Genomic DNA, 22,506 nt, shown 5'->3' with positions numbered 1-22,506 from the left:
ATGTCTTGCCCCAGCCTAGCTCTATTGAATCATAATTGTTGTTAATGCATGTGAGTATTTTTAAAGTTCTTCTCAAGAGAATTTTACTCTTGGGTTTTTTGAGAGAGCCAGGAACTCAGAATTCCTTAAAGTGAGCAAAAGGTGATTTTTCCTGTGCTTAGGGTTCTTGTTACGATTATATGAAAGGGACCAAGAATAGTGTATCCTTTCTACTGACTTTTAGCCTCTTTTTCTAATAACAGCAGAATGTAGGGACACAAGAAAATTCTCTCTTCCTTTAAGAGTTGAAAATGTTTTTAAGCTCAATTCTTAGCTTAGATACCTGGCTTTATAGGATGTGGAAATTCCTACTGTTGTCAGGAGAAAATTGTTGCAGTATCTTTTATTTGTTCTTGAAGTTTGTCTTTTTGATTATAATCAATTTGATTATAAGTTGATTGTAATCAACTCTAGTAAGTTACTAGAGTAACTTACTCCACTGTTTTAGTATCAGTGGATCTGTTCTATTCGTTTCTCTTGAGATTTTCCTTCTCCATTCCCCACAGTGAATCTTCATCCACAATTTCATCTAACCAGAGTCAGGAGTCCGGTTATCAGAGTGGCCCAATTCAGTCGACAACCTATACCTCCCAAAATAATGCTCAGGGCCCTCTATATGAACAGAGATCCACACAGACTCGGCGGTACCCCAGCTCCATCTCTTCATCACCCCAAAAGGACTTGACTCAGGCAAAGGTATTGGCTTCACTAGCCCCTGGGCATTGGTTGGGAGAGTAGCAGACAAAGTCTCTTAAAGTCTCTTAAATATTAGTGTTATACTTCTTGACAGATGGTGCTAAGATATCTCTGAAATGCTGATTATGAAGCTTAACCTCATTTTTGTGGTTGGTGAAATAAAAAAAAGTTCTATGCACTAATCCTGGAGACTCAGAGCTAGAAGATCATTCTCTTTGCACTAAAGATTCATTCTCTCTAGTAGAATCAGTCTCCAGTACCTATTTTCTTGGAAAATCTGATTGCTAGACTTCTGAGTGCATATCAGTAGACCTCACCTTGCTATGTCTTGGCTTGGTGAGGGGGACAGCATATGCCAGAGGAAATGTGGAGTGACTGTCAGATGCAGCCAGCAGAATAAGTGGTTTGGCTGAACTGTCTTACTCCCACATCCTCCCCGAGGGATCATTGGATTTTGGCAACCCACTCCAGTATTCTTGCTTGGAGAATCCCATGGACAGAGGAACTTGGTGGGCTACAGTCCACGGGTCACAAAGAGTCGGACACGACTGAGCGACTTCACTTTCACTTTATCTGTTTGGGGTTCGGGATCTCTTCAGCAGTTTGGGCATTGCCTCTTATTGCCCTGGGTCACACAGGGTCGGTATATCTTTTATTGTTTTTTTTTTTTTTCCAAAGAGGTTATAGCAATTTATTTTTTATTTATTTTTTAAATTTTACTTTATTTTTAAACTTTACAATATTGTATTAGTTTTGCCAAATATCGAAATGAATCCGCCACAGGTATACCCGCGTTCCCCATCCTGAACCCTCCTCCCTCCCCTACCCTCCCTCTGGGTCGTCCCAGTGCACCAGCCCCAAGCATCCAGTACCGTGCATCGAACCTGGACTGGCGACTCGTTTCATACATGATATTATACATGTTTCAGTGTTATTCTCCCAAATCTCCCCACCCTCTCCCTCTCCCACAGAGTCCATAAGACTGATCTATACATCAGTGACTCTTTTGCTGTCTCATACACAGGGTTATTGTTACCATCTTTCTAAATTCCATATATATGCGTTAGTATACTGTATTGGTGTTTTTCTTTCTGGATTACTTCACTCTGTATAATAGGTTCCAGTTTCATCCATCTCATTAGAACTAATTCAAATGTATTCTTTCTAATGGCTGAGTAATACTCCATTGTGTATATGTACCACAGCTTGCTTATCCATTCATGTTTTTAAATTTTTGTTGTTTTTCCTTTGGGTTGTGTACATTATGTTAATCCTTCTGTTAACTTGCAGAATTTCTCTGAAAGAAATTGGTTGGCAGAAATTAAACTGAGTCGGTGTACTAACAATCTATTCTTGTTGGTCTGTTTCTTACCAGAATGGCTTCAGTTCTGTGCAGGCCACGCAGTTACAGACCACGCAATCTGTTGAAGGTAAGGGTCCTCCAGGCTTTTTCCTCTAAATTACAGTGTTTTTACTCCCCTTTCAATATTTTTGCATGTTGTAGATTGTCATGAAAAGACCCCTGCCTCAGTGATCAAAACTATTGGTTTTATTCTTAGCTTGATTTTTTTTCTACCTTGCTGTTTAATCTCAAACCTTCCTAAGTTTCAGGTTCTCTGTTGGTTTCCTTCATTGGTTGGTTCTGTGAAATGCTTGGAATTAAAAAAAAAAAAAAAGATTGCACCTAAATGCTACTGGTCCATTACTAAATATCTTACACACTCACACTCTTATCTTCAGGACAGCCTAGGACTGTCGTCACCTCTTAACTTCCTCTGATGATGTGAATTCCTTTCTTTATTTCCAGGTGCTACGGGCTCTGCAGTGAAATCTGACTCACCTTCCACTTCTGGCATCCCCCCTCTCAGTGAAACGGTATCTGCAGCTTCCTTACTGACAACAACCAATCAGCACTCATCCTCCTTGGGTGGCTTGAGCCACAATGAGGAGATTCCAAATACTACCACCACACAACACAGCAGGTGATTTGGGGTGAGGATGGAGGTTTGGGTTGGTGAATAGTAATAACAGAGCTCTCTGGTTTTGTCTTACCCTCTCTGCCTAGCAGAGACCACATTATCTAAGTGGATGACCTACAAGCTATGGGAAGTAAAGACAGAGGAGGCTTTTTTCCCTTTTCAAAACCCATTCTTATTTTGGGCTCTGCTCACTACCCCTTGCTGACTATTGTGTTGACCTTACGATCTCAGATCTGTTTGGTCCCATATTCTGCCTTTTTTGCCTGGGTTGTTTTTTTACTTAATTGAATTATAGTTAATTTATGACGTGTTAATTTCTCTGTACAGAAAAGTGATTCAGTTATACATATACATGTTCTTTTTTATATTTTTTGCATTATGGTTTATCACAGGATATTGAATATAGTTCTCTGTGCTGTACAGTAGAACCTTATTGTTCGTTCGTTCTTTGTATATACTAGTTTGCATCTGATAACCCAAAACTCCAATTCTATCCCTTTCTCTTCAGCAACCACAAATTAGTTCTCTGTGTCTGGCCTCTGTTAATTGTTATGGCTGCACTGGGTCTTCACGGCAGTGCACGGGTTCTTTGTTGCTGCACATGGGTTTCCTTTGGTTGCTGGGAGTCGGGGTTACTGTCTAGTTGTGGTGTGCGGGCTTCTCCTTGCAGTAGCTTCTCGTTGCGGAGCACAGGCTCTAGGGCGTGTGGGCTTCAGTAGTTGCAGTGCATGAGCTTTAGTTGCCCCGAGGCATGAGGGGTCTTAGTTCCTAGTCCAGGAATTGAACCTGTGTCCCCTGCATTGGCAGGTGGGTTCTTAACCACTGGACCACTAGGGAAGTCCCTAGCCTAGTCCCCAGTTCTTGACTGAAGCTCCACGTCAGGCAATAACCATAGCACTGTGGCTAATGGCAACCACTTTATCCTTACAGCACGTTATCTACTCAGCAGAATACCCTTTCGTCATCAACATCTTCTGGGCGCACTTCAACATCCACTCTTTTGGTAAGTGTGAATGTGGTAAAAGGAAATGTGGTCTTATTACTTCAAACAATTATCCAACCATAAGATTCTCCCAAGAAACAACTCTTGAAAATTTCTTCATGAGGTGGCAAAATGACAACAGATCTAAGGTTGCAGGAAAAGGAGTAAAAGTATACTTGAAGCCAAGAAAGGCAGAAGAATCCAGAAATACTGCAGAGCTGTGGGCCAATTCTTAAAGCCCTGGAAATGGCTTTCCTTAGTATACGACTTTTTAAATTTTTTTAAAGACACTGAAACTGGGTGGGGCTATGTATGCTGTGATAAATTCTGTAAGAACATTGTTTTCTAACTGATACAGCCATTCTCACTCCGGGATTTGCCAAACCTGAGTCCTGAAAATAAGCAGTTTGAGTCTAGGCATCCTATGAAAGTAAAGGCCAGATGAGCACTTTGAGCTAAAGAATTAAGTTCACTGTTGTGATTTTGTGACAGCTATACTTGTGGAATTAAGCTGAGATGGTAAGGAAGAAAACTCACTTCAAAAGGACCTGTTCAGGGAAAGCATGTCTGTTTTGTCAAAAGCCTGGGACAAGGTAATGAGGACTAAGGCTTTCTTAGGATTTTCTCTTTCTTCCAGTACACTATTTCAGGTTTAAATGCATTAGAATTTGTACTTTTTTCTAGCCTGTGAACTTGTCTGTTGTGTTAGCCTAGCAAAGAAGAGTGGGCGAGGAGGCATTTATAATGTATTTTTCAGACCTAACTTTATCTTTTGTCTCCTTATTGGGCAGTCAGTATTGGTTTCTGGGGAGTTTGTCCCTACTCGCTCTGCTGCTTTTTGAACAGGGTGATAATGTGCAGTGGGTCCGTTGCTAACCATCTTTACCAGATAAATCTTGGAGAATGTGTAGCTGGAGAGTATTTAATCATTTATTCTAGTTACTTTGGCAAAGGATGACCAGTACCCTTCCTCAGCCTCTTTAATTGGGAAGTTGGTGTGCTAAAATCAACAGAAGGGAATGTCTTTCCTGACCTGTTAGACTAATCACTGTTTCCTCCTCCTCTTTTCCACTGCACTGCCTTTTTGAAGCACACGAGCGTGGAGAGTGAGGCGAATCTCCATTCTTCCTCCAGCACTTTCTCCACCACATCCAGCACAGTCTCTGCTCCCCCGCCAGTGGTCAGTGTCTCCTCCAGTCTCAATAGTGGCAGTAGCTTGGGCCTCAGCCTAGGCAGCAACTCTACCGTCACAGCCTCCACTCGAAGCTCAGTTGCTACGACTTCAGGTAACCCTGTGTAGAAGTTGAATTGCCTTCCTTTGGGATGGAGGAGCAAAGTAATGATGTGACAGGATAAAAATATAATTTCTCTTTTAGGAAAAGCTCCTCCCAACCTCCCTCCTGGGGTCCCGCCATTGTTGCCTAATCCATATATTATGGCTCCAGGGCTGTTACATGCCTACCCGGTAAGTGAGACTGAATGATCTTTTCCAAAAGAGGAAGGTGGTATGCCTAGTCTTTATTGCTGTGACTTCAGGTGGAAGACTATACATAATAAATGAGCGGTTATCATGTGTAGTCTTTAATCTTTGTAGTTCAGGGGGAAATAATTTTTTTTAAGAGGAAGGACTCAACCTAGACTAGGTCCTCTGTTGTGTATTTTCTCTGTGTGGAACAATTACTGGGCCTCAGAAGCTGAAGGCCCGAGTGCCTAACTGGAATCCCTCACAGTTTCCTGGAAAATTATTCTCTCTAGTTGGATTGATTCCTAATCCTTGGGGGTCTGTGCTGGCTCTGACCCGATGAGAGTAGAGTTCCCTGAGTTAGTCCGTGGTTCTCTGAGCATAGGTGAATGACAGGAGTAGTCTTTTGTCTTGCTGAGTTTTGTGTCAGGTTCATGTATTCAGTGCTTATTAAGATGAAGGATATTTATTTAAAAACATTTTTTTAAAATACCTGTTTTTCAAACTTATGATTACCAGGGGATACAGGAGGGGAGAGATAAATGGGGAGGTTGCTATTGACATGCATATACCTACTGTATATAAAATAAGAACCTACTATATGGCACAGGTAACTCAACTCTGTACTCTAATGGCCTATATGGCTGCTGCTGCTGCTAAGTCGCTTCAGTCGTGTCCGACTCTGTGCGACCCCATAGATGGCAGTCCACCAGGCTCTGCCATCCCTGGGATTCTCCAGGCAAGACCACTGGAGTGGGTTGCCATTGCCTTCTCCATTGTGTGAAAGTGAAGTCGCTCAGTCGCATCCGACTCGTAGCGACCCCATGGACTGCAGCCTACCAGGCTCCTCCATCCATGGGATTTTCTAGGCAAGAATACTGGAGTGGGTTGCCATTGCCTTCTCCGGCCTATATGGAAAAAGGATCAAAAAAAAAAAGTGGGTATATGAGAACCTGCTCACCTGAAACTCACACAGCATTGTAAATACTCCCCCCAAAAACCCCAAAACACCTGTTTTTGCCCTCAGAGAGTTTAGATTATCATACAAATGAAATACCCAGTAGCACTTTTTAAATAGTTAACACACTACCTTAGTACCCAATAGAGTAAAATGTGAATCCTTTCTGAGAGAGATAAATTTTAAGCCATATTTTGAAGGCTAAAGGAGAAAAATAGTGGTAAAATAAAGTTAACTATTCATGTGTGACTTATGTACCCCACTGCTACCCAGAGGACAGCCTAGTTGAATCATTATGTAGCTCAAGGAAAACTTAAAGGCCGTTCATGAATCATGTAATCTCTTTGCATTTCATTTCTTAAAGAAAATGAAGGAGATAATCTATGTCCTCTTTTTTCTCATGAATGAGGATGAAAGTTCTGTTGATTTATTTTGTCTCTTAGCTCCTTGGTTTGCTACTGTCGTGACCAGTTCCCATTAATATTGTTACATGTTTGTATCTTTTAGCCACAGGTATATGGTTATGATGACTTGCAGATGCTTCAGACAAGATTTCCATTGGTGAGTATATGGTTATAGAGCTCAGGGAAAGAAAGTGATCTTAAATTAATGTTTGAAGTATTCCAGATGTTTACTTGATAAGTCACAGACTTGGCTTTTTCTCAACGCATACCTTCATATACATACTTTAAGATATATTAGGATGTACTTAGAGAGTGGTTCTAACAGAAGGTCACTTTGAGGAGGGAGGAGGGTTCAGGATGGGGAACACGTGTATACCTGTTGTGGGTTCATGTTGATACATGGCAAAACCAATACAATATTGTAAAGTTAAAAAAAAATTAAAAAAAAAGAAAGTCACTTAAAAAAAGTTGTGACATCTTTGAATTAAACATATTTTAAGCTTCCTTTATGTCTCACACACTTTGATGAATTCTAGAAGGAAGATGTATTTTCTCAGTAGTAATAGACTATTAGGGATTATATCTAGAGGTTTAGGATTTATCTAGAATATTATTGGTACTGATGGACTTGGAGCGTTTTCCTGGTGGGCATACTTGTAGACCTTGCCTGACTATCCCTGTGGCCAGGCAGGGGGGACAGTGTATGCAAGAGTAATATGGAGTTTGTGCTAGCTCTTGCCAGCTCATTAATGGCTGGATGAACTGCAGTTCTCCAACATTCTCTTGCTTCTCATCTTGTACGATGTGTCATGCCAATAATGAGTGGCACTGAGTCTCTTCTCTTTTATTTCTTTCAGGATTACTACAGCATCCCATTTCCCACACCCACCACTCCGCTGACTGGGAGGGATGGTAGCCTGGCCAGCAACCCTTATTCTGGTAGGATTGGGATGGGGCTGAATAAAGGGAAGCTGTGTTGGTATTGGTAGCAGAAACCTGATTAGTAGATCCAGTTTTCACCTTAATTAAGATCTTTGACAGAAATATTATACAAAATGGATGTCATGAATCAGGGTCGGTAGAGGGTCGGTAGATTCAAAATAAGTACAATGGTTGACCTGGCCTTCCTTTGCTCATCTCTGCTCTTGCTCCCTACTTACATGGCAGTCTTATTGCCTTGCCAGGCTATAGGCCTGACCTGTTGTCCTTATTGACTATCATTGTTTTTCAGGTCCAATGCGGAGTTTTCCCCATGGAGGAGAAGCAGAGAGAGGAAGTAGGGGGTGGGGTAGGGAAGAGATGAAAGAACACAGGTGGGCAGAGAAACCACATAGGAGCTTTATTCTGGAAGCTTGTCTCTGCCACAGCATTGCACAGCCGTGCGTTATTAGTCCTTGACTGGCATTGTGCAGAGTGTGTCCTGAGCGACGCTAAACGGAGCCTCAAAAAAATAAAATTCACAGAATTGAACGTTAACCAAGGCTCTCCTGGATCATGTGAAATCAGAAGAGGTAATTCTACATTGATGTGGGGAGTAAAAGAGGCAGATATATTGAGCCTCTCCTTTCACAGGTGACCTCACAAAGTTCGGCCGCGGGGATGCCTCCTCCCCGGCCCCAGCCACAACCTTGGCCCAACCCCAACAGAACCAGACGCAGACTCACCACACCACGCAGCAGACATTCCTGAACCCGGCGCTGCCTCCTGGCTACAGTTACACCAGCCTGCCATACTACACAGGGGTTCCTGGCCTCCCCAGCACCTTCCAGTATGGGCCTGCTGTGTTCCCTGTAAGTGCTTGGACTTGGTCTTTACTTGTAGTGAAGAATCCTTGACACTATCTTAGCTACTTTCAAAGCTAGATGACTTTTAAATAATGAATAAGGAGGAACAATTTCCACTTCTGGCCTGGGAGAGGGACTGGGGCTGGATAGGTGGTATTGGGGTAAGGGACTACGTGTTGTCAGAATTAGCTAAAGGGGGAATGTATAGCTTTGCTTCCCTCAGACTGTCATTCATTCCCTGAGCCATTTTGCTAAGCAAACGGGACAGCCTGCCTCAGGGTGGGTAGCCATCTTGAATGCCCAGTCTCTGGAGTGGGTTAAAATGGTACTTTGCCGCCATTTCACTGTAGTGCTGGCCTTTTGTTCTTCAGGTGGCTCCTACCTCTTCCAAGCAGCATGGTGTGAATGTCAGTGTGAATGCATCAGCCACCCCTTTCCAACAGCCAAGTGGTTATGGGTCTCATGGATACAACACTGGTAAGCTCACCTTGACCCTGGCTGTCATTGGGATGTTATTAAATGAGTTTCAGGGAGGAAGATTCGAAGCTTGAGAAAATAGGGCTGGTAAGGGTGTGCTGCTGCTCCAGGTATGATTGTTCATGTTTGTCTGACTTGGGTTTCTGTCTGAGCAGCACCAACAGAGGAGCTTAATAGTAGAACACGTATTCATTACTCATGATGAGAATGCCCTGGGGCACAAATTGGCTATTAGAATATGTTGGCTGGCCTAAACTTTGGGTGGGAAGCAAGGGGCCCACCCAAATCTACACAAGATTTTACTGAGATCTTTCAGTGGGGCCAGGTGTTAACATTTAAGGTACCGGTAAGTACAGTAGGTGATACGTTCATTCAGTGAATAGAAGAGTTAAATGGATTCTTAGCTAGCATGCTGTGGTAGGTTTGGCTGCAATCTCTTTATAGTACAACTTTCTTCATGTGGCCCCTCGTTTTATTCCCTATCTAGAGGGCCTAAGATGAGGAAAGAAGGGAGTAGGGCACAAATGCTCAATAGAGGGAGAGTTGGACCTTTGGGTTCCTTCATTTGTGTGGCTGGTTTTTTCACAAACTCCATTGTACAGCTGACGGCAGGGAGGGAAATACGGGGATCCTCTGAATGGACGCTGACCTAAAAGGTATTTATCCTATCCTTTGCTCTCATACCTGACACCTACTGTCTGTTTTTGGGGGACAGGAAGTAAGAGTTTTTGAATAAAATAATTCTGTCTACTTTTCTCAGTGCCTTGTAGATGTGTATGGAGACTAAGTGGTTGCCATTGCTTGGGGTTGAGGTTGAGGGTTGTTCTTTAAAATTCTTAGCTCAGTTATGGTTTCACGGTGGTTTGGATGGAGCTACATCTGTGTTCTTCACCCTTGTATGGGCTCCAGATGGTTAAACTTGTCCAAGGTTTTTCAGTAACTGGGAAACTGAGCTGAGAAAGAGAGCAGTAAGTCTGGAAACTATCATCAGGTGGAGCTTTGAACTGTGTTGTATGACTTACAGTGGGTTGAGATACGAAGTAAAGAAATCCTGAGATGACTCACTGAGATTAAATCGTTAATACCCAGACTCCTTGTGGCTAGGGACCCCTCTCTCTCAGCAGGTCAGCCCCAGTCCTTGGTAGGGAGGTTTACAAGCTCTTGTGTTGGAGTGGCCCTATTACAGGAATTTAGATTTAGGTCATAACTGGACCAGATTCAAGAATTTTAAGAGGTAGATGATTGGTAATATAAGAAGATGGCATTACCGGATTTTTGAAATCCCAGCTGTTTCCCTAAGATTTAAGAAACCTATAACAACCCTTTGAGAACCCCCAGTTCCCAACCCCACAGAGGGCTCTTGTCATCCCATTCCTCATCAACCTCTAAATTCATTTATTTTTATGTATTTGATTCCTTTTAGGAAGAAAATATCCACCCCCTTACAAGCATTTCTGGACGGCAGAGAGCTAATTTGGCCCAAGGCCGGGGGCTGTGTTTTGTGTGTGTGTATAAATTTGCACTGAAGTCTTGTTTCAGAAACCAGACCACTGAGGAGAGCCTGCTGAGCTGTGGCCATGGCCTGCGTGGCTTGGGGGAATGAGTTGGTGGATACCTTCTGGGCTTTTGAACTTGCCCTTGCCTCATTTCCCTCTGCCCCATGTGTCTGACCCTGTCTTACCCATTTCGAATTCAAGCGGTGCAGCACCTCCTCTGAAGCATCAATGCACACACCTGCTGTTGCTTTTGATTTCTGGAAGGCATGTAGTTTCAACTTGTAACAAAATATTTGTAGTCTTCAATAAACTGTGGTATTTCTTTAGCTAACTCTGGCGTTCTTTCCGTGCATGTCTTTTGGACACTAGGAGCCAACATTGTGCTGTGGGTGGAGGGTGGCCTTTTCAGTCAAACCCCAGCATAGTCAAAGAACCATTAACTTTTCAGTATGGTGAATCTATTAAGGTGGGGGAAGGGAAGTGGCCTCAGTTCTCAGCCTGTTGATTAGTTGGTAAAGAAAGCTGTTTGTAGAAAATTCTCCATTCTCCATGCTGCTTATAGCTGTTCACTTTTCAGTTTAGATCTTCCCCTTGTCTCTGACATAAGCAGAGAGGAAAGGACAGAAAAGTTAGTGTCATGTCATTGTGAAAGGCTAAAGAGATGGTGTTCAGACCTGTTGTTATGAAAGTATCTTCCAGGTTTAGTACCCACATCTGGTTCCCAGAGGCCACATGGCTGGCTGAGATCTGATAAAGTCTTGCGTGACCAGCTAGTTGATGACTCGGGCTGTGGACACTCTTCTAGCCTGGAACATTGTTCTTAGAGTCCCTTGATGGCTTTTTAGGGATTGTGGAATATTAGTCAATTCGCAGTTGTTGGGTGTAGCTAAGGATGTATGGGAGAGGTTTGGTTAAACACCTCCTTGACTATGGAAATTCTCATCCCCTCTTAATGCCCTTCATTCATAGAGTTAGCTTGGACAGTGAGAACTCTGTCCTTGGTTAACTGGAAACCCAGATATTTGACCTTCTTTGTATTTGTTCCCAGCCCTCTGAAGAAATTTTGTCTTTTGAGTGTGCCTAGCTTTCTCAGGGGTTGCCAGGCTGGGAGAGATTTCTTGCTGTTTCTCCTCCCCGCCGTCCACATTGTGTTTGTATGATCATCACTGCTTGGGAGTGTGGATTAACCTGGGGATGTTGACTGCTGGAAGGAAAGCAAAACTCTGAGGTTTCTAATTGGTGAACAATAGGTAGGGAAATGAATGCCTGTTATTTTCTAGCGTCTCAGATGCTTACACTGAGGCCATTTAGGGCTACTACACTCTTCTGTGTTTTTCTCCATCTCCAATTATTTCAACCAGTAGCCCAATCAAGGCTTCTAGACTAGAAGCTGTTTTTGAGCCAGTCCAGCCTCTAGAAAGAATGAGACCAGTTAAGGGCACATTGGAACTAAATTCCTTCCTACCACTAGGCTTGAGAACAGCCGTTTCTCCCATTCTGTATGGGATGACCAAGGGGTGTTGGCAAGCTGTTTGAACCTTCACTGTAAAGGTCATTGTCTCTTCTGGTTTCCCTCAGAGATGTTCTGTTTTTATCCTGTCCATTACACCTTACTCTCAACCCTTCCACACAAACCACCTCGTTAGCTTAGCTTTTTCCATAAATGAACTCCTGTTCTTAAAGTTATGCCTGTTACCAGTGATTTGCCAAATGGGCACCTGAAAGCTGGAAAAGGAAGGGGAAAAAACTACCTTATTAGTTCCTGTTTTGTCCCCTTTTACTCCAGTGCCATTGAAATGTAGAGTTGATACTTTGAAGATGGGAAAGTATTTTCTCATGCTTGGTTTCTGTTGTTTAGTTGCTAAGTTGTGGCTGACTCTCCTGCAACCCCACGGACTGTAGCCCGTCAGGCTCCTCTGTGCATGGGATTTCCATGGACAGAATACTGGAGTTGGTTGCCATTTCCTCTTCCTGGGTATCTTCCCGACCCGGCATCTCCTGCATTGGCAGGCAGGTTCTTCTTCACTGAGCCATCCATTAGTGTCTGTAATTCTTTACTTTTCCTAGTTAGTGTTTGTTCCTCCCTGAAACTGTCTGGACTTACGATATGGGAGGGTTTTCCAGGGTAAACGCCACTTCTATTGGGAAGATTCTAAAGTGGCTGGTCCAAGGTGGGCTTAGCTTTTGAAGGCTGCCTTGGTCTAGGGAGGATTTGGATTTTGGAGTTTGAATGGAGATCGCTATTGAACTGTGGGTAAATGGAGGATTCCTCTTTTGTGACTCCATCAGTGTGTGTGTGTGTGTGTGTTGTGTGACTCCGTCAGTTTAGTTCTAAAAAACTCATCAAAGTTCTCCTAACAGCAGAGGAAAATCCAAAGACCCAGCCTGAAATGCAATGTTTTTTTTGAAGTCTCGTTTTATCTCACCTTCTGAGATGTAACAGATCTTTAGAAAACAAGCTTTAAATTCCTAGTAAAATTTCAGTTACTTTTTCTTCAGTATTTGTATACAGTTTTCACTAGTAAGATGCTGGGTTATTTTACCTGATGGCTTTTTTTCCTATTCTTACTGCCCCCTACCCTGGGAGGTACAGTATGTGTATTTCAGTTTAAGGAGTACAGATTAAAATGGGGAATTGTACTGTTGTGGTTTCCATAAAATCATCATGGTGGTAGGGAGTTTTTCAATAGGAAACACATAAGTTGCTGGAGTATGGATTAGAGCTTTTACCTCATAGAAAAGCTGAAATTGTAAACTAGAATGAACAGTTGGATTTTGTGTTCCACCTAGGCTATAAGAGCCTAACCCTGTCTACCCTCTCTCCTCTCCACACTTAGGCTTAAATTGAGTAAATGGAAATTTGCTTTGTAAATCGTAAGTATGTAGCCTAGTAGTACCAAGACAATAGGGAAGCTGGACCAAGTAAACTGAGGCTCTGAGAATGAAAGTGCTCTTGGGGGTTGAACTGAACTGCTCCTTTAGCACTTTCCTTATGCTGTGGAGCCCATGAATTTTGAGCCCACTCAGCAGCAAGATTGCAGAACTGAGTGGAGTTTGGGCTGACTGATTTGAAAAGGACATGAAAAGTTTAATACAATCCTGTTGGGCTTTGGCACAGAGAGTTTTGAAAGCCATAGGCTAGTGAAGTTTGGCTATGTTCCCTGGTGCTCCCAAAAACAACACCCCTCACTCTCACATAAACAGTATACATCGGGAAAGGGCAAGAGAACCCTTTAGAGAACCTTTTTGTATCGTGAGCTCTTATTCCTCAGGACTGACATGAAGTTGGAAAAACAGACCAAAATTCCCTTGCAGTGCTCTAGCTAGAAAAGCCACACGCATCATCATTTCCCAGGGATGGGGCCAGGCAGTTAGCAGAGCTAATCCTCCTGTCTGTTTCCTCCTCCCCCAGGTGTGTCAGTCACCTCCAGTAATACAGGCGTGCCAGATATCTCGGGTTCTGTGTACTCCAAAACCCAGGTAGGTGCCTGGCTCTGGATAGAACTGGAAAGAGAGATGGACATCGAGGAGGTGGAGTTGCAGTGATAGAAAAACACTGAACATGGGAATTCCCTGGCTGTCCAGTGGTTAGGACTTGGCACTTTCATTGCCATGGGCCTGGGTTCAATCCCTGGTAGGGGAACTAGGATCCCACAAGCCATATGGCCAAAGGGCGGGAAAAGACTGAACAAGAACAGTCCTCTTAGGAGAGGTATCAGGAAACCCATCCTACTAGAAAGTGAGTGAGTTCTTGAAGTTTAAACTGAGCCCTCTTGGAAAAAAAAGGAAAAATGTTACAGGAAGGTGGAGTGTGGTAAACTGTTGTGATGTCATGTTGTTTACTGCACGTTTTCCTGGCCCCTTACTCCCAACCTTTTCATAAGTTTCTCAGAGAATAGAATGGAATGAAAGGAAAGTGGTTCTTCCCATTCTTTGTAAGTCTGTAACAGAGTGGGAAAGGATACAACACAGCCCAGTAATTAAAGCGAGGTATCCAAATTATGCACAGATTAGTACTGTGTTGCTCCCACATACACACCATAAATAATTAAAAGTTCCAGGTAAAGTATTAGGAGTTGTGGTGGAGTGCTTCATGACCAAGACCATTAACACTCAAGATTCCTCAGTGTGTATTCATTTTCTTTTTTTAATATCTAACAAGTTCTAATTTTTACCCAACTCCAGAGGTTGTGCTAATAGTGGTCAGCATATTTCACTGTGTTCATGAATGATGCTAGATTTCACAAAGTGATCTCACACCAAGTCCTCTTACTTGGTCCTTACAACCAAGAGGTTACTAGCATCCCTGATTCATGTAAGAGAAAGCAGGCTGAGAGACGGAGCAGTTTTCCAGGGTCACACAGCTATTACAGACGAGAACCGAGGCTGAGGCCTGACTATCTGACCTCAGGTGCAGCACTCCTCTGTGACGCCATGCTGCGCTCAGGGTAGGGGACCTTAGATTCAGAAATCCCAAGGAATAGTTTGCTGATCCTTTTGCTCTCTCTCCTCCTCTTCTCCTGGATAGCAGTCCTTTGAGAAACAAGGTTTTCATTCCGGTACTCCTGCTGCCTCCTTCAACTTGCCTTCAGCCCTAGGAAGTGGGGGGCCCATCAATCCGGCCACAGCTGCTGCCTACCCACCTGCCCCTTTTATGCACATCCTGACTCCCCATCAGCAGCCGCACTCCCAGATCCTTCACCATCACCTGCAGCAGGATGGCCAGGTAATAGCCCTTCCCCGTCTTTCCTTTCCCTTCCTCTTCCTTCCTATCCCTAAAACTACCTCCCCTTTCCTTTTCTTACCCTTCCTCACCGCCACCTTCACCCAGCCCTCCCCAGCGCCAGCCATGGGCACACAGCACATACAGACACAGCGCACATAACACGAGTGGCCGGCAAAGGATACGTCAGAGGAGGGGCCGGATGGCAGCCTCATTCCCCCCGATGCCTTTGGCGCCTTTCTCCTCCACCTCCTCCCATAGCACAGTTGTCCTCATCCCATCAGACCTGGCTCACACCTCCCCTCTTAACCTCTCCCAGCCTTCCCCCTTCCCTGACATTATAGCTTTCCCTTCTAATGGTGGAGTTCTATTGTCAAAAGTTTGTCCCTTTATTTTCCATATATCCTGGTTCTGCCTCAGCTACCATATTTGCAGATGATTCTCTGTTGCCAGCGCCAGCAGGAGGAGCAGGTAATGAAACTGAATGATGATATGCTTGAACCCACTCCTTTTCAGTCCCCATTTCACCTCCACAGTCTCAGGGAACTTGAAGAGAAGAGATTGCACGGTCACAAGTCGGGATACACAAACACAAACACCTTGCTGAGCTCTCTGGCCTCCCGTTCCTCTCTTGTCCTCCCCTCCTCAATGCTCTCTTTTTCTTTCTACCCTTCCCTGACTCTTGAAACACTTGGTTACTGGAATGGAAAGGATTCTTGGAGCAGCATCTGGAGCCTGGGGCCTCAGACTCTCTTATCTTCCCTGAAATAGGCTCACAGATGTGAAGTGTGATAGGGCTGGGGAGCCCTGGGTTGGTGCAAGTGACCTCTCCCCCTTCCTCATAGGTGGGCTTGGGCAGCTAGAGTAAGGACTTCCTTGCTGTCAACTACAGATACCCAAATTGAGGCATTTATAGGGATCAATGAAAGTGAAATCACCTTGTGATTACCCATCTCTAAGGGGCCATAATTCTCTCTAGAGAGTAGCCTTCTGGAACAGGAGAGGATGAGTTTGAGGGTGGGGGGAGGTGGAATTGAAAATGAGTAGAACTGATTCACTATCTTGCCTCCAAAAGTATCCTACCCTCTTTTCATCTTTCCCTTATTTAATGGTTATAGGTGCTTTTTTACTTGTCAGAGGTGCTCTTAACTGCTGTATAAACCAAATTTCTGATGGTTGAGAAGCAAGCTTCAGAGTAGTTTCTAAGCCAGGGGAATGGGAGAGTAAAACAATTTCTAAATCTCCACTTGAAGATGTCATAAATTTGTCCCACTAACTCGACATCTTTTTCCTCCCCATTCACCCTCCCATTCCCCTGCAGACGGGCAGCGGGCAACGTAGCCAGACCAGCTCCATCCCGCAGAAGCCCCAGACCAACAAGTCTGCCTACAACAGCTACAGCTGGGGGGCCAACTGAGGCCCCGATCCTCTTCTCCCGGTCCCATCTTCTGAGAGGGCTTCTCAGCCTGGCAACTATGGAAACAGCATCAAAGAGAGAAAAGAATGTGGGGGGCTTCCGCTACCCCCCACCCCCAGCGGCCCACCCCATGCCTCAGCTTCATGTCTGTCCCATTCCCATACCATCCCCACTCTGTTGTATGTATTATAGGATTTGTATTTTCTCTTTTTTTTTTTTTTTCTTCCTTTCCTCTCTTCCTCCTCCCTTGCATTCAAGATTATGAAACTTTGCTGTGGGCCCTGCCCTCTCTTCTCCTCCTCCTGTTCACCCTGGTGGTGTGTGGGTGAGGTGGGGAGGGGGGACCCCCAAATATATATCAGCCCAACAGCCCTAAGTCTCCTCCTTTATTATTAGGAAACACAACAACAACAACAAAAAATGGCGTCATGAATATGAACAGCATTGTCAGATAAATTAGTTGAAGTGGTTTTTTTTTTTTTTGTACTGTGTCCTCAAATTTAATGGATTAATGTGTCTTGTATATATAAAAAGAAAACCTCTACCTTCAGCCTCTGCCCATTCTTGCTCCGTCTAGGATGTCCTCAGTCTCGTCGATGACCAGCTTGGTGAATAAATATTACTGTACCAACTGGGCCTTCTCTAGCAGGCCCCGAAGGCGGTGGAATAAAAACGAAATCTTCGCCCTTTAAGAACTCCTCTGACCTTAATGTGCTGCCCTTGAGGGGATTCCCTCGCCCTCCCTCAAAAAGTTCACAGAGGTGCCTGTAAAGAATCATTGCAAATCTTCATTTCCTTCAGATCTGTAGCAGATTGTAAGCAGTGAAAGGGAGTGGGATAGCTGATACTGGGTGGAAAGGGAGAGGATTAAGCAAGAACTGAAAGAAATCACTTTGTATCAATAGAATCAAAGTTTAATTTAGATGGGTCCAGGCAAATGAACTGGAAAGAAGTGAGGGCAAAACATGCACTGTTGGCTAGCAAAACTGAAGTAGTGGGTCTTGCTGCGTGAGTGTTTTCGTTTCACATAGCTAATACCCAGACCCTGGAAGAGGAGGCGGCTGGAGCAAGGCCGGGTTTGGGAAGGAGGTGGGGGCAGAGAGGGGGAGAGGCTTTGAGTCAGGCAAAAGGGGATACTTATACCTCCAAATTCTTTCTTCCCAAAACTTGACTAGATTTCTCTTCTCTCTTACAAAGTGTATTCTGATGGTTACAGAGCCTACCTTGACAAACTACTTAATAGCTGGAGAGATGAAGTTAAACCCATGCATTCCTGTGTCTTACTCTGGGGATGTCATTATTAAAGTAGAAGAAGCTTGATACATTTTGTCCATTCCTCTAATACTAGACTTAAGTCAGGCGAAAAGCACGGGATGAAAGAAGGGAGCGAGGTGGCTTAAGGCAGAACACGGGTCCGTGGGTGTGGTGAGTGCAATGAGGGAGGGTCTGGGTCCGGTTCATTTGTGTGGGTGGGGTGCCCTCTGGCGGCTGTCTCCAGTGTCATCAAGCGTCAAACCCTCGAAACCCTATTGGAGTGGGTTAGTCGGCCAAAAGAATTGGCTTAGAGGGCAAGTGTTCGTTGGGAAATAAAACTTCAGTACGCCCTTTCCCTTCACAGGGAGCAGGTAGGGGCAAAAGAAAGCCTTTAGAATTTGATAGGATCGCCGGCCCCGCCCCTCAGCGACGTCCGGCTTACGGTTGTTTTACGACAGTGCAATCGCATGCTTGCTTTCCGGCAGCGTGGTCTGACGCTACGCTCAATTTCCGACAGCGTAGCTCCGGCTGCTACCTGCTGTGGGCTTCAAAGGTTCGAGTCCCACTATGGGAATGAGCCTTTTTGACCTCTTTCGGGGCTTTTTCGGCTTTTCTGGACCTCGGAGGTGAGAACGGGTTCCGGCCAGACACGGAGGGGTGGGAGTACTCTGAGGGGAGCTTGACCCTTGACACCCTGTTTTTGGAAAAACATCCTTTTCTACCCTCCTACAACTCCTGCGGAAAAGAAGGTCAACATTCAACACTCAGCCCCCGACAGTAACCAGGGCGGTCGTTAAGAGAACAAACAGCCGCTTAAGCCTTTCTCCAATCTAGGGTGATGCAACAGGGGACCGGGTGGGGAAGACAATGGGACTCCGGGGTAGAGGACAAGTGAGCAAGACCTTGGGGGCGGGGAGGGGCTGGGAAACACTTAAGAAAAGCCGCGGGGAAGCGTTGGGGGCGGGGGCGGGGCACGAGGTGAGGACTGACTGATGAAGCAAAACAAACCCGATGGCCAGTCCTCTACCCTCACTTCAGGCTCTCAGATCCCAACTCTTGTCCCACTCGTCGAGCGTTAACTGATGTTATGGTTTAAGTAGTGCTGAAATTTTGGTGGCTAATCTGCCTCCACCCCTAGCCACAGAGATCCCTTTTTTGGAGGAATGACTCGCGATGAAGACGAAGATGATGAGGAAGAGGAAGAAGAAGGAGTCACGTGGGGCCGTGGGAACTCGAGGTTTGAGGGTCCCCAGTCCCCCGAGGAATTTAGCTTTGGCTTCAGCTTCAGCCCAGGAGGAGGAATGCGTTTCCACGATAACTTCGGCTTTGATGACCTAGTACGGGATTTCAATAACATCTTCAGCGAGATGGGGGCCTGGACCTTGCCTTCCCGCCCTCCTGGTGTGTGGATGCTCCTGGGGAAGAACCTGTGGTTTCTTCTTGCAGAGAGTAGTTGGGGGTGGCGGGGGGGCGGGGGAGGGGTTGGGAAGTGTGAGAAAGCTGATGATTTCAAGGAGATTTAAAAGAGCCCAAGTCCTTTCCCACTCCCAGCATCCACCGGCCACCTTTCTGCAGAACTTCCAGGTCCTGAGTCAGAGACACCTGGTGAGAGACGGCAGGAAGGACAGACGCTTCGGGACTCAATGCTTAAGTATCCAGATAGTCACCAGCCCAAGATCTTTGGTGGGGGCTTGGAAAGTGATGCAAGATCTGAATCCTCCAAACCAGCACCAGACTGGGGCCCCCAGAGACCTTTTCATAGGGTGAGTACATCTGGGCTTGAAGTGGGAGCTGTGGAGACACTGACTTTAAGGACTGGAAACCTTGCTGGAATCTAACAGACTTGGGTTGTATTTGTCTGTTTTGTATATTAAGCTTTGTGTAGGATTTTCTTTGGGAGGAAATGGGAGTTCTGCTTTTTGTTAAAAATTACTGTAGACGATGCTTGGAGAAAGCAGAAATGTTGAAGGAGGACAGAAAAGTGTCAGTTCAGGAATGCTTTTTGGTAGAGAAATACATGAATCAGGTAGGAAGGAGGAGGAGTGAGTAAAGAAAGCCATTCTGCTGGGATCATTTCTCCTGAAAAAAAGTGGTTTTGGAACTTGGAAATAGTTTGGGTTCTGGGGCCCTTCAGATTTCAGATTGAAAGGTGTCATTTGACCTACTTTGGCTTCTTCTACAGTTTGATGATACGTGGCCTGTGACCCCCCACTCTAGAGCCAGAGAAGACAATGGTGAGTCTGGAGGGAGACGACATGTACTAGCCTTTGGTCTCCCTCCCTGAAATTTCTGTCGCCACGTTTGTCCCCGTCTTCGCTTTGGACTCTTTCTTGTTTCCTTTCTGTGCCCTTCTAGATCTTGATTCCCAGGTTTCTCAGGAGGGTCTTGGCCCAGTTCTGCAGCCCCAACCCAAATCCTATTTCAAGAGTGTCTCTGTGACCAAGATCACTAAGCCAGATGGGGTGAGTTGGGAGAGACGGGTAAAGGCAGCTGTGACCAGAGAATGTTCTGGAAAGGGGGACTATGTAAAGAAACCAGTGAACTCACCTTTAGTGATGTTAGGGATATGGTGGGGGGACTTCTCCTTGTAGACTGTAGAGGAGCGCCGGACTGTGGTGGATAGTGAGGGCCGGAAAGAGACCACGGTAACCCATCAAGAGGCAGGCAGCAGTCCTAGAGATGGTAAGTGAAGAGTATAAACCAAAGGGATCCATCTCTTAATTCCATGGGAAAGGGAACCGTTTCTCTCCTACCCTTTAACATTACTGCCCTCCTTTGCCTCTTTCCAATCTCTTTCATTTAGCCTGTATCACTTGTTCCCTTAGGTCCAGAATCACCAACACCTCCATCCTTGGATGATTCCTCTTCCATCCTGGATTTGTTCCTAGGACGTTGGTTCCGGTCCCGGTAGCCTTGTTAATTCATCTCAGAGGCCTTTAGATTCTTTCCACCTCCCACCCTTTCTCGGTATTAATGGGCTTAGTTGTCTTCCTGCCACCTCAGGACCTTGGGCGTGTGGAACAGTGAACTGAAGGTCTGTCAGTTTGTCAGTCACCCAAACTGACCAATAAAACCTTTATTTATGCTAATTCTTTGGTCTTGGTTTTGTCATGGCTATTCCACTTTCTCACACTATCCAGGGCTTCCCCAATTAACTTGGCCCACAAAAAATTATCTCTTTGCTTTACTTGCAAAACTGATTTTGATAAGTAAGGACCAGTTACCTTTAGGAAATGATTTTCCTTATGAATAGATGACTAGTGTTATCTCCAGGGAAATTTCCACATGCGGATGCATCAGTTTTAAAAAAACTATGTATGTAAGTGTAGGGGAAAAACTGCTTCCCTTTGTGTGAAATTAATATGATTGGATAATTCAGAGAAAATATAACTGGCAAAGCATTATTAGTCATTTTAACAAGTGGTACTGGGAAAGCTGGACAGCTGCACACAAAACAAGTAGATCAGAACATTACACCAGATAGAAAAATAAAAAGATGTAAATGTAAGACATGGAGCCATAAGGCTTCTAGAAGAGAACATAGGTAAAACATTCTGTGACATAAATTGTAGCAATATTTTCTTGGATTAGTCTCCCAAGGCAAAAAAAACCAAAAATAAATGGAGCCTAATTAAACTTAAAAGCTTTTGCAGAGCAAAAGAAACCAATAGAACAAGAAGACAATCTATGGAATGGGAGAAAATACTTGCAGGTGATATGACTGACAAGAGGTTAGTAACTAAAATATATGAAGAGCTCGTAGAACTCAATATAAAAAAATCGAGTCAGGACTTCCCTGGTGGTCCAGTGGTTAAGATTTCATGCTCCCGATGCATGGGGCATTGGTTTGATCCCTAGTTGGGGAACTAAGATTCCACATGCTGTGTGCCCCATCCTCCTGCCAAAAAAATAAAATAAAATCCCATCAAAAATGGACAGAAGACACGAACAGATATTTTTCCAAAGAGGACATGTGGATGGCTAACAGACACATGAAAAAATGCTTAACATAGCTAATTATTAGGGGCTTCCCTGGTAGCTCAGCTGGTAAAGAATCCGCCTGCAATGTGGGAGACCCCACTTTAATTCCTCAGTCAGGAAGATCTGCTGCAGAAGAGATAGGCTACCAACTCCAGTATTCTGGCCTGGAGAATTCCATGGACTATAGCCCGTGGGGTCACAAAGAGTCGGACATTGTTAGACTCTTTAGCTAATGATTATACAAATGAAAATCAAAATCACAATGAGGTATCACTTCACATCTGTCTGAATGACTCATCAAGAAGTCTACAAATAACAAGTGTTTGAGAGGATGGTGTTGGAGAAGACTCTTAAGAGTCCCTTGGACTGCAAGGAGATCCAACCAGTCCATTCTAAAGGAGATCAGTCCTGGGTGTTCATTGGAAGCACTGATGTTGAAGCTGAAACTCCAATACTTTGGCCACCTCATGCGAAGAGCTGACTCATTGGAAAAGACTCTGATGCTGGGAAAGATTGAGGGCCAGAGGAGAAGGGGACGACAGAGGATGAGATAGTTGGATGGCATCACCAACACAATGGACGTGGGTTTGGGTGAACTCTGGGAGTTGGTGATGGACAGGGATGCCTGGTGTGCTGCAGTTCATGGGGTCGCAAAGAGTCAGACGTGACTGAGCGAGTGAACTGAACTGCGAGGATATGGGAAAAAGGGAACTCACACTGTTGATGGGGATGTAAATTGATGAACCCACTATGGAAAACAATATGGAAATTCCTTAAACTGAAAATAGAGCTACCATATGATTCAGCAATTCCATTTCTGGGTATATATCAGGAAAGAATCAGAACAGTAGTTT

The 22,506-nt window shown here is 44.6% G+C and overlaps 2 protein-coding genes and 2 non-coding genes across 41 annotated transcripts in view; all 4 read left to right on the top strand.

Moving 5' to 3' along the window:
• The window catches only part of UBAP2L (ubiquitin associated protein 2 like), a 47,955-nt gene extending 30,218 nt beyond the window's left edge, over positions 1-17,737 (top strand). For 10 of the 36 annotated variants that reach the window (XM_061404876.1, XM_061405005.1, XM_061404895.1 and 7 more), the window contains 14 exons: positions 546-735; positions 2,111-2,165; positions 2,543-2,717; positions 3,645-3,717; positions 4,787-4,982; positions 5,073-5,161; positions 6,624-6,677; positions 7,378-7,459; positions 8,093-8,310; positions 8,676-8,781; positions 13,690-13,757; positions 14,806-15,003; positions 15,421-15,471; positions 16,322-16,967. In XM_061404876.1, coding sequence (XP_061260860.1) covers positions 546-735; positions 2,111-2,165; positions 2,543-2,717; positions 3,645-3,717; positions 4,787-4,982; positions 5,073-5,161; positions 6,624-6,677; positions 7,378-7,459; positions 8,093-8,310; positions 8,676-8,781; positions 13,690-13,757; positions 14,806-15,003; positions 15,421-15,471; positions 16,322-16,417 — 1,651 coding nt within the window. In that variant the 3' untranslated portion in view covers positions 16,418-16,967. Of the gene's footprint in view, positions 1-545; positions 736-2,110; positions 2,166-2,542; positions 2,718-3,644; positions 3,718-4,786; positions 4,983-5,072; positions 5,162-6,623; positions 6,678-7,377; positions 7,460-8,092; positions 8,311-8,675; positions 8,782-10,204; positions 10,609-13,689; positions 13,758-14,805; positions 15,004-15,420; positions 15,472-16,321; positions 16,968-16,994 lie in introns of those variants that run through there. The other 26 variants (XM_061405054.1, XM_061405046.1, XM_061405039.1 and 23 more) reach the window with 8 other exon arrangements.
• Positions 1,032-1,168, top strand: LOC133245457 (small nucleolar RNA SNORA58). Its single transcript, XR_009735714.1, has one exon. It is a non-coding gene; the product is annotated as a small nucleolar RNA SNORA58 (small nucleolar RNA).
• On the top strand, positions 7,167-7,301 carry LOC133245456 (small nucleolar RNA SNORA58). The gene has a single exon (XR_009735713.1). It is a non-coding gene; the product is annotated as a small nucleolar RNA SNORA58 (small nucleolar RNA).
• Positions 17,738-17,838: 101 nt separating the features above from the next.
• Positions 17,839-20,760, top strand: HAX1 (HCLS1 associated protein X-1). 3 transcript variants are annotated; one of them, XM_061405389.1, is made up of 8 exons: positions 17,839-18,297; positions 18,418-18,506; positions 18,810-19,072; positions 19,223-19,434; positions 19,854-19,905; positions 20,027-20,133; positions 20,263-20,353; positions 20,497-20,760. In XM_061405389.1, exons 3-8 carry the CDS (start codon positions 18,835-18,837, stop codon positions 20,580-20,582), a joined length of 786 nt encoding a protein of 261 aa, XP_061261373.1. In that variant the 5' UTR covers positions 17,839-18,297; positions 18,418-18,506; positions 18,810-18,834; the 3' UTR covers positions 20,583-20,760. The 3 variants fall into 3 exon arrangements, with proteins under 3 accessions (XP_061261373.1, XP_061261363.1, XP_061261352.1); XM_061405379.1 differs by lacking the exon at positions 18,418-18,506 and having other exon boundaries at positions 19,247-19,434; XM_061405368.1 differs by lacking the exon at positions 18,418-18,506.
• The last annotated feature ends 1,746 nt before the right edge of the window (positions 20,761-22,506 follow it).

The sequence above is a fragment of the Bos javanicus genome, chromosome 3, assembly GCF_032452875.1.
Source record: "Bos javanicus breed banteng chromosome 3, ARS-OSU_banteng_1.0, whole genome shotgun sequence".
Taxonomy (NCBI): domain Eukaryota; kingdom Metazoa; phylum Chordata; class Mammalia; order Artiodactyla; family Bovidae; genus Bos; species Bos javanicus.
This window is presented reverse-complemented; position numbering and strand designations above follow the sequence as displayed.

Bases quoted from the DNA above. Each gene is read 5' to 3' on its own strand.
- HAX1 (XM_061405368.1), top strand. From the start codon at position 18,239: ATGGGAATGAGCCTTTTTGACCTCTTTCGGGGCTTTTTCGGCTTTTCT. The intron at 19,906-20,026 runs GTGAGTCTGGAG...GTGCCCTTCTAG, and splicing joins TAGAGCCAGAGAAGACAATG to ATCTTGATTCCCAGGTTTCT. The intron at 20,354-20,496 runs GTAAGTGAAGAG...TTGTTCCCTTAG, and splicing joins AGGCAGCAGTCCTAGAGATG to GTCCAGAATCACCAACACCT.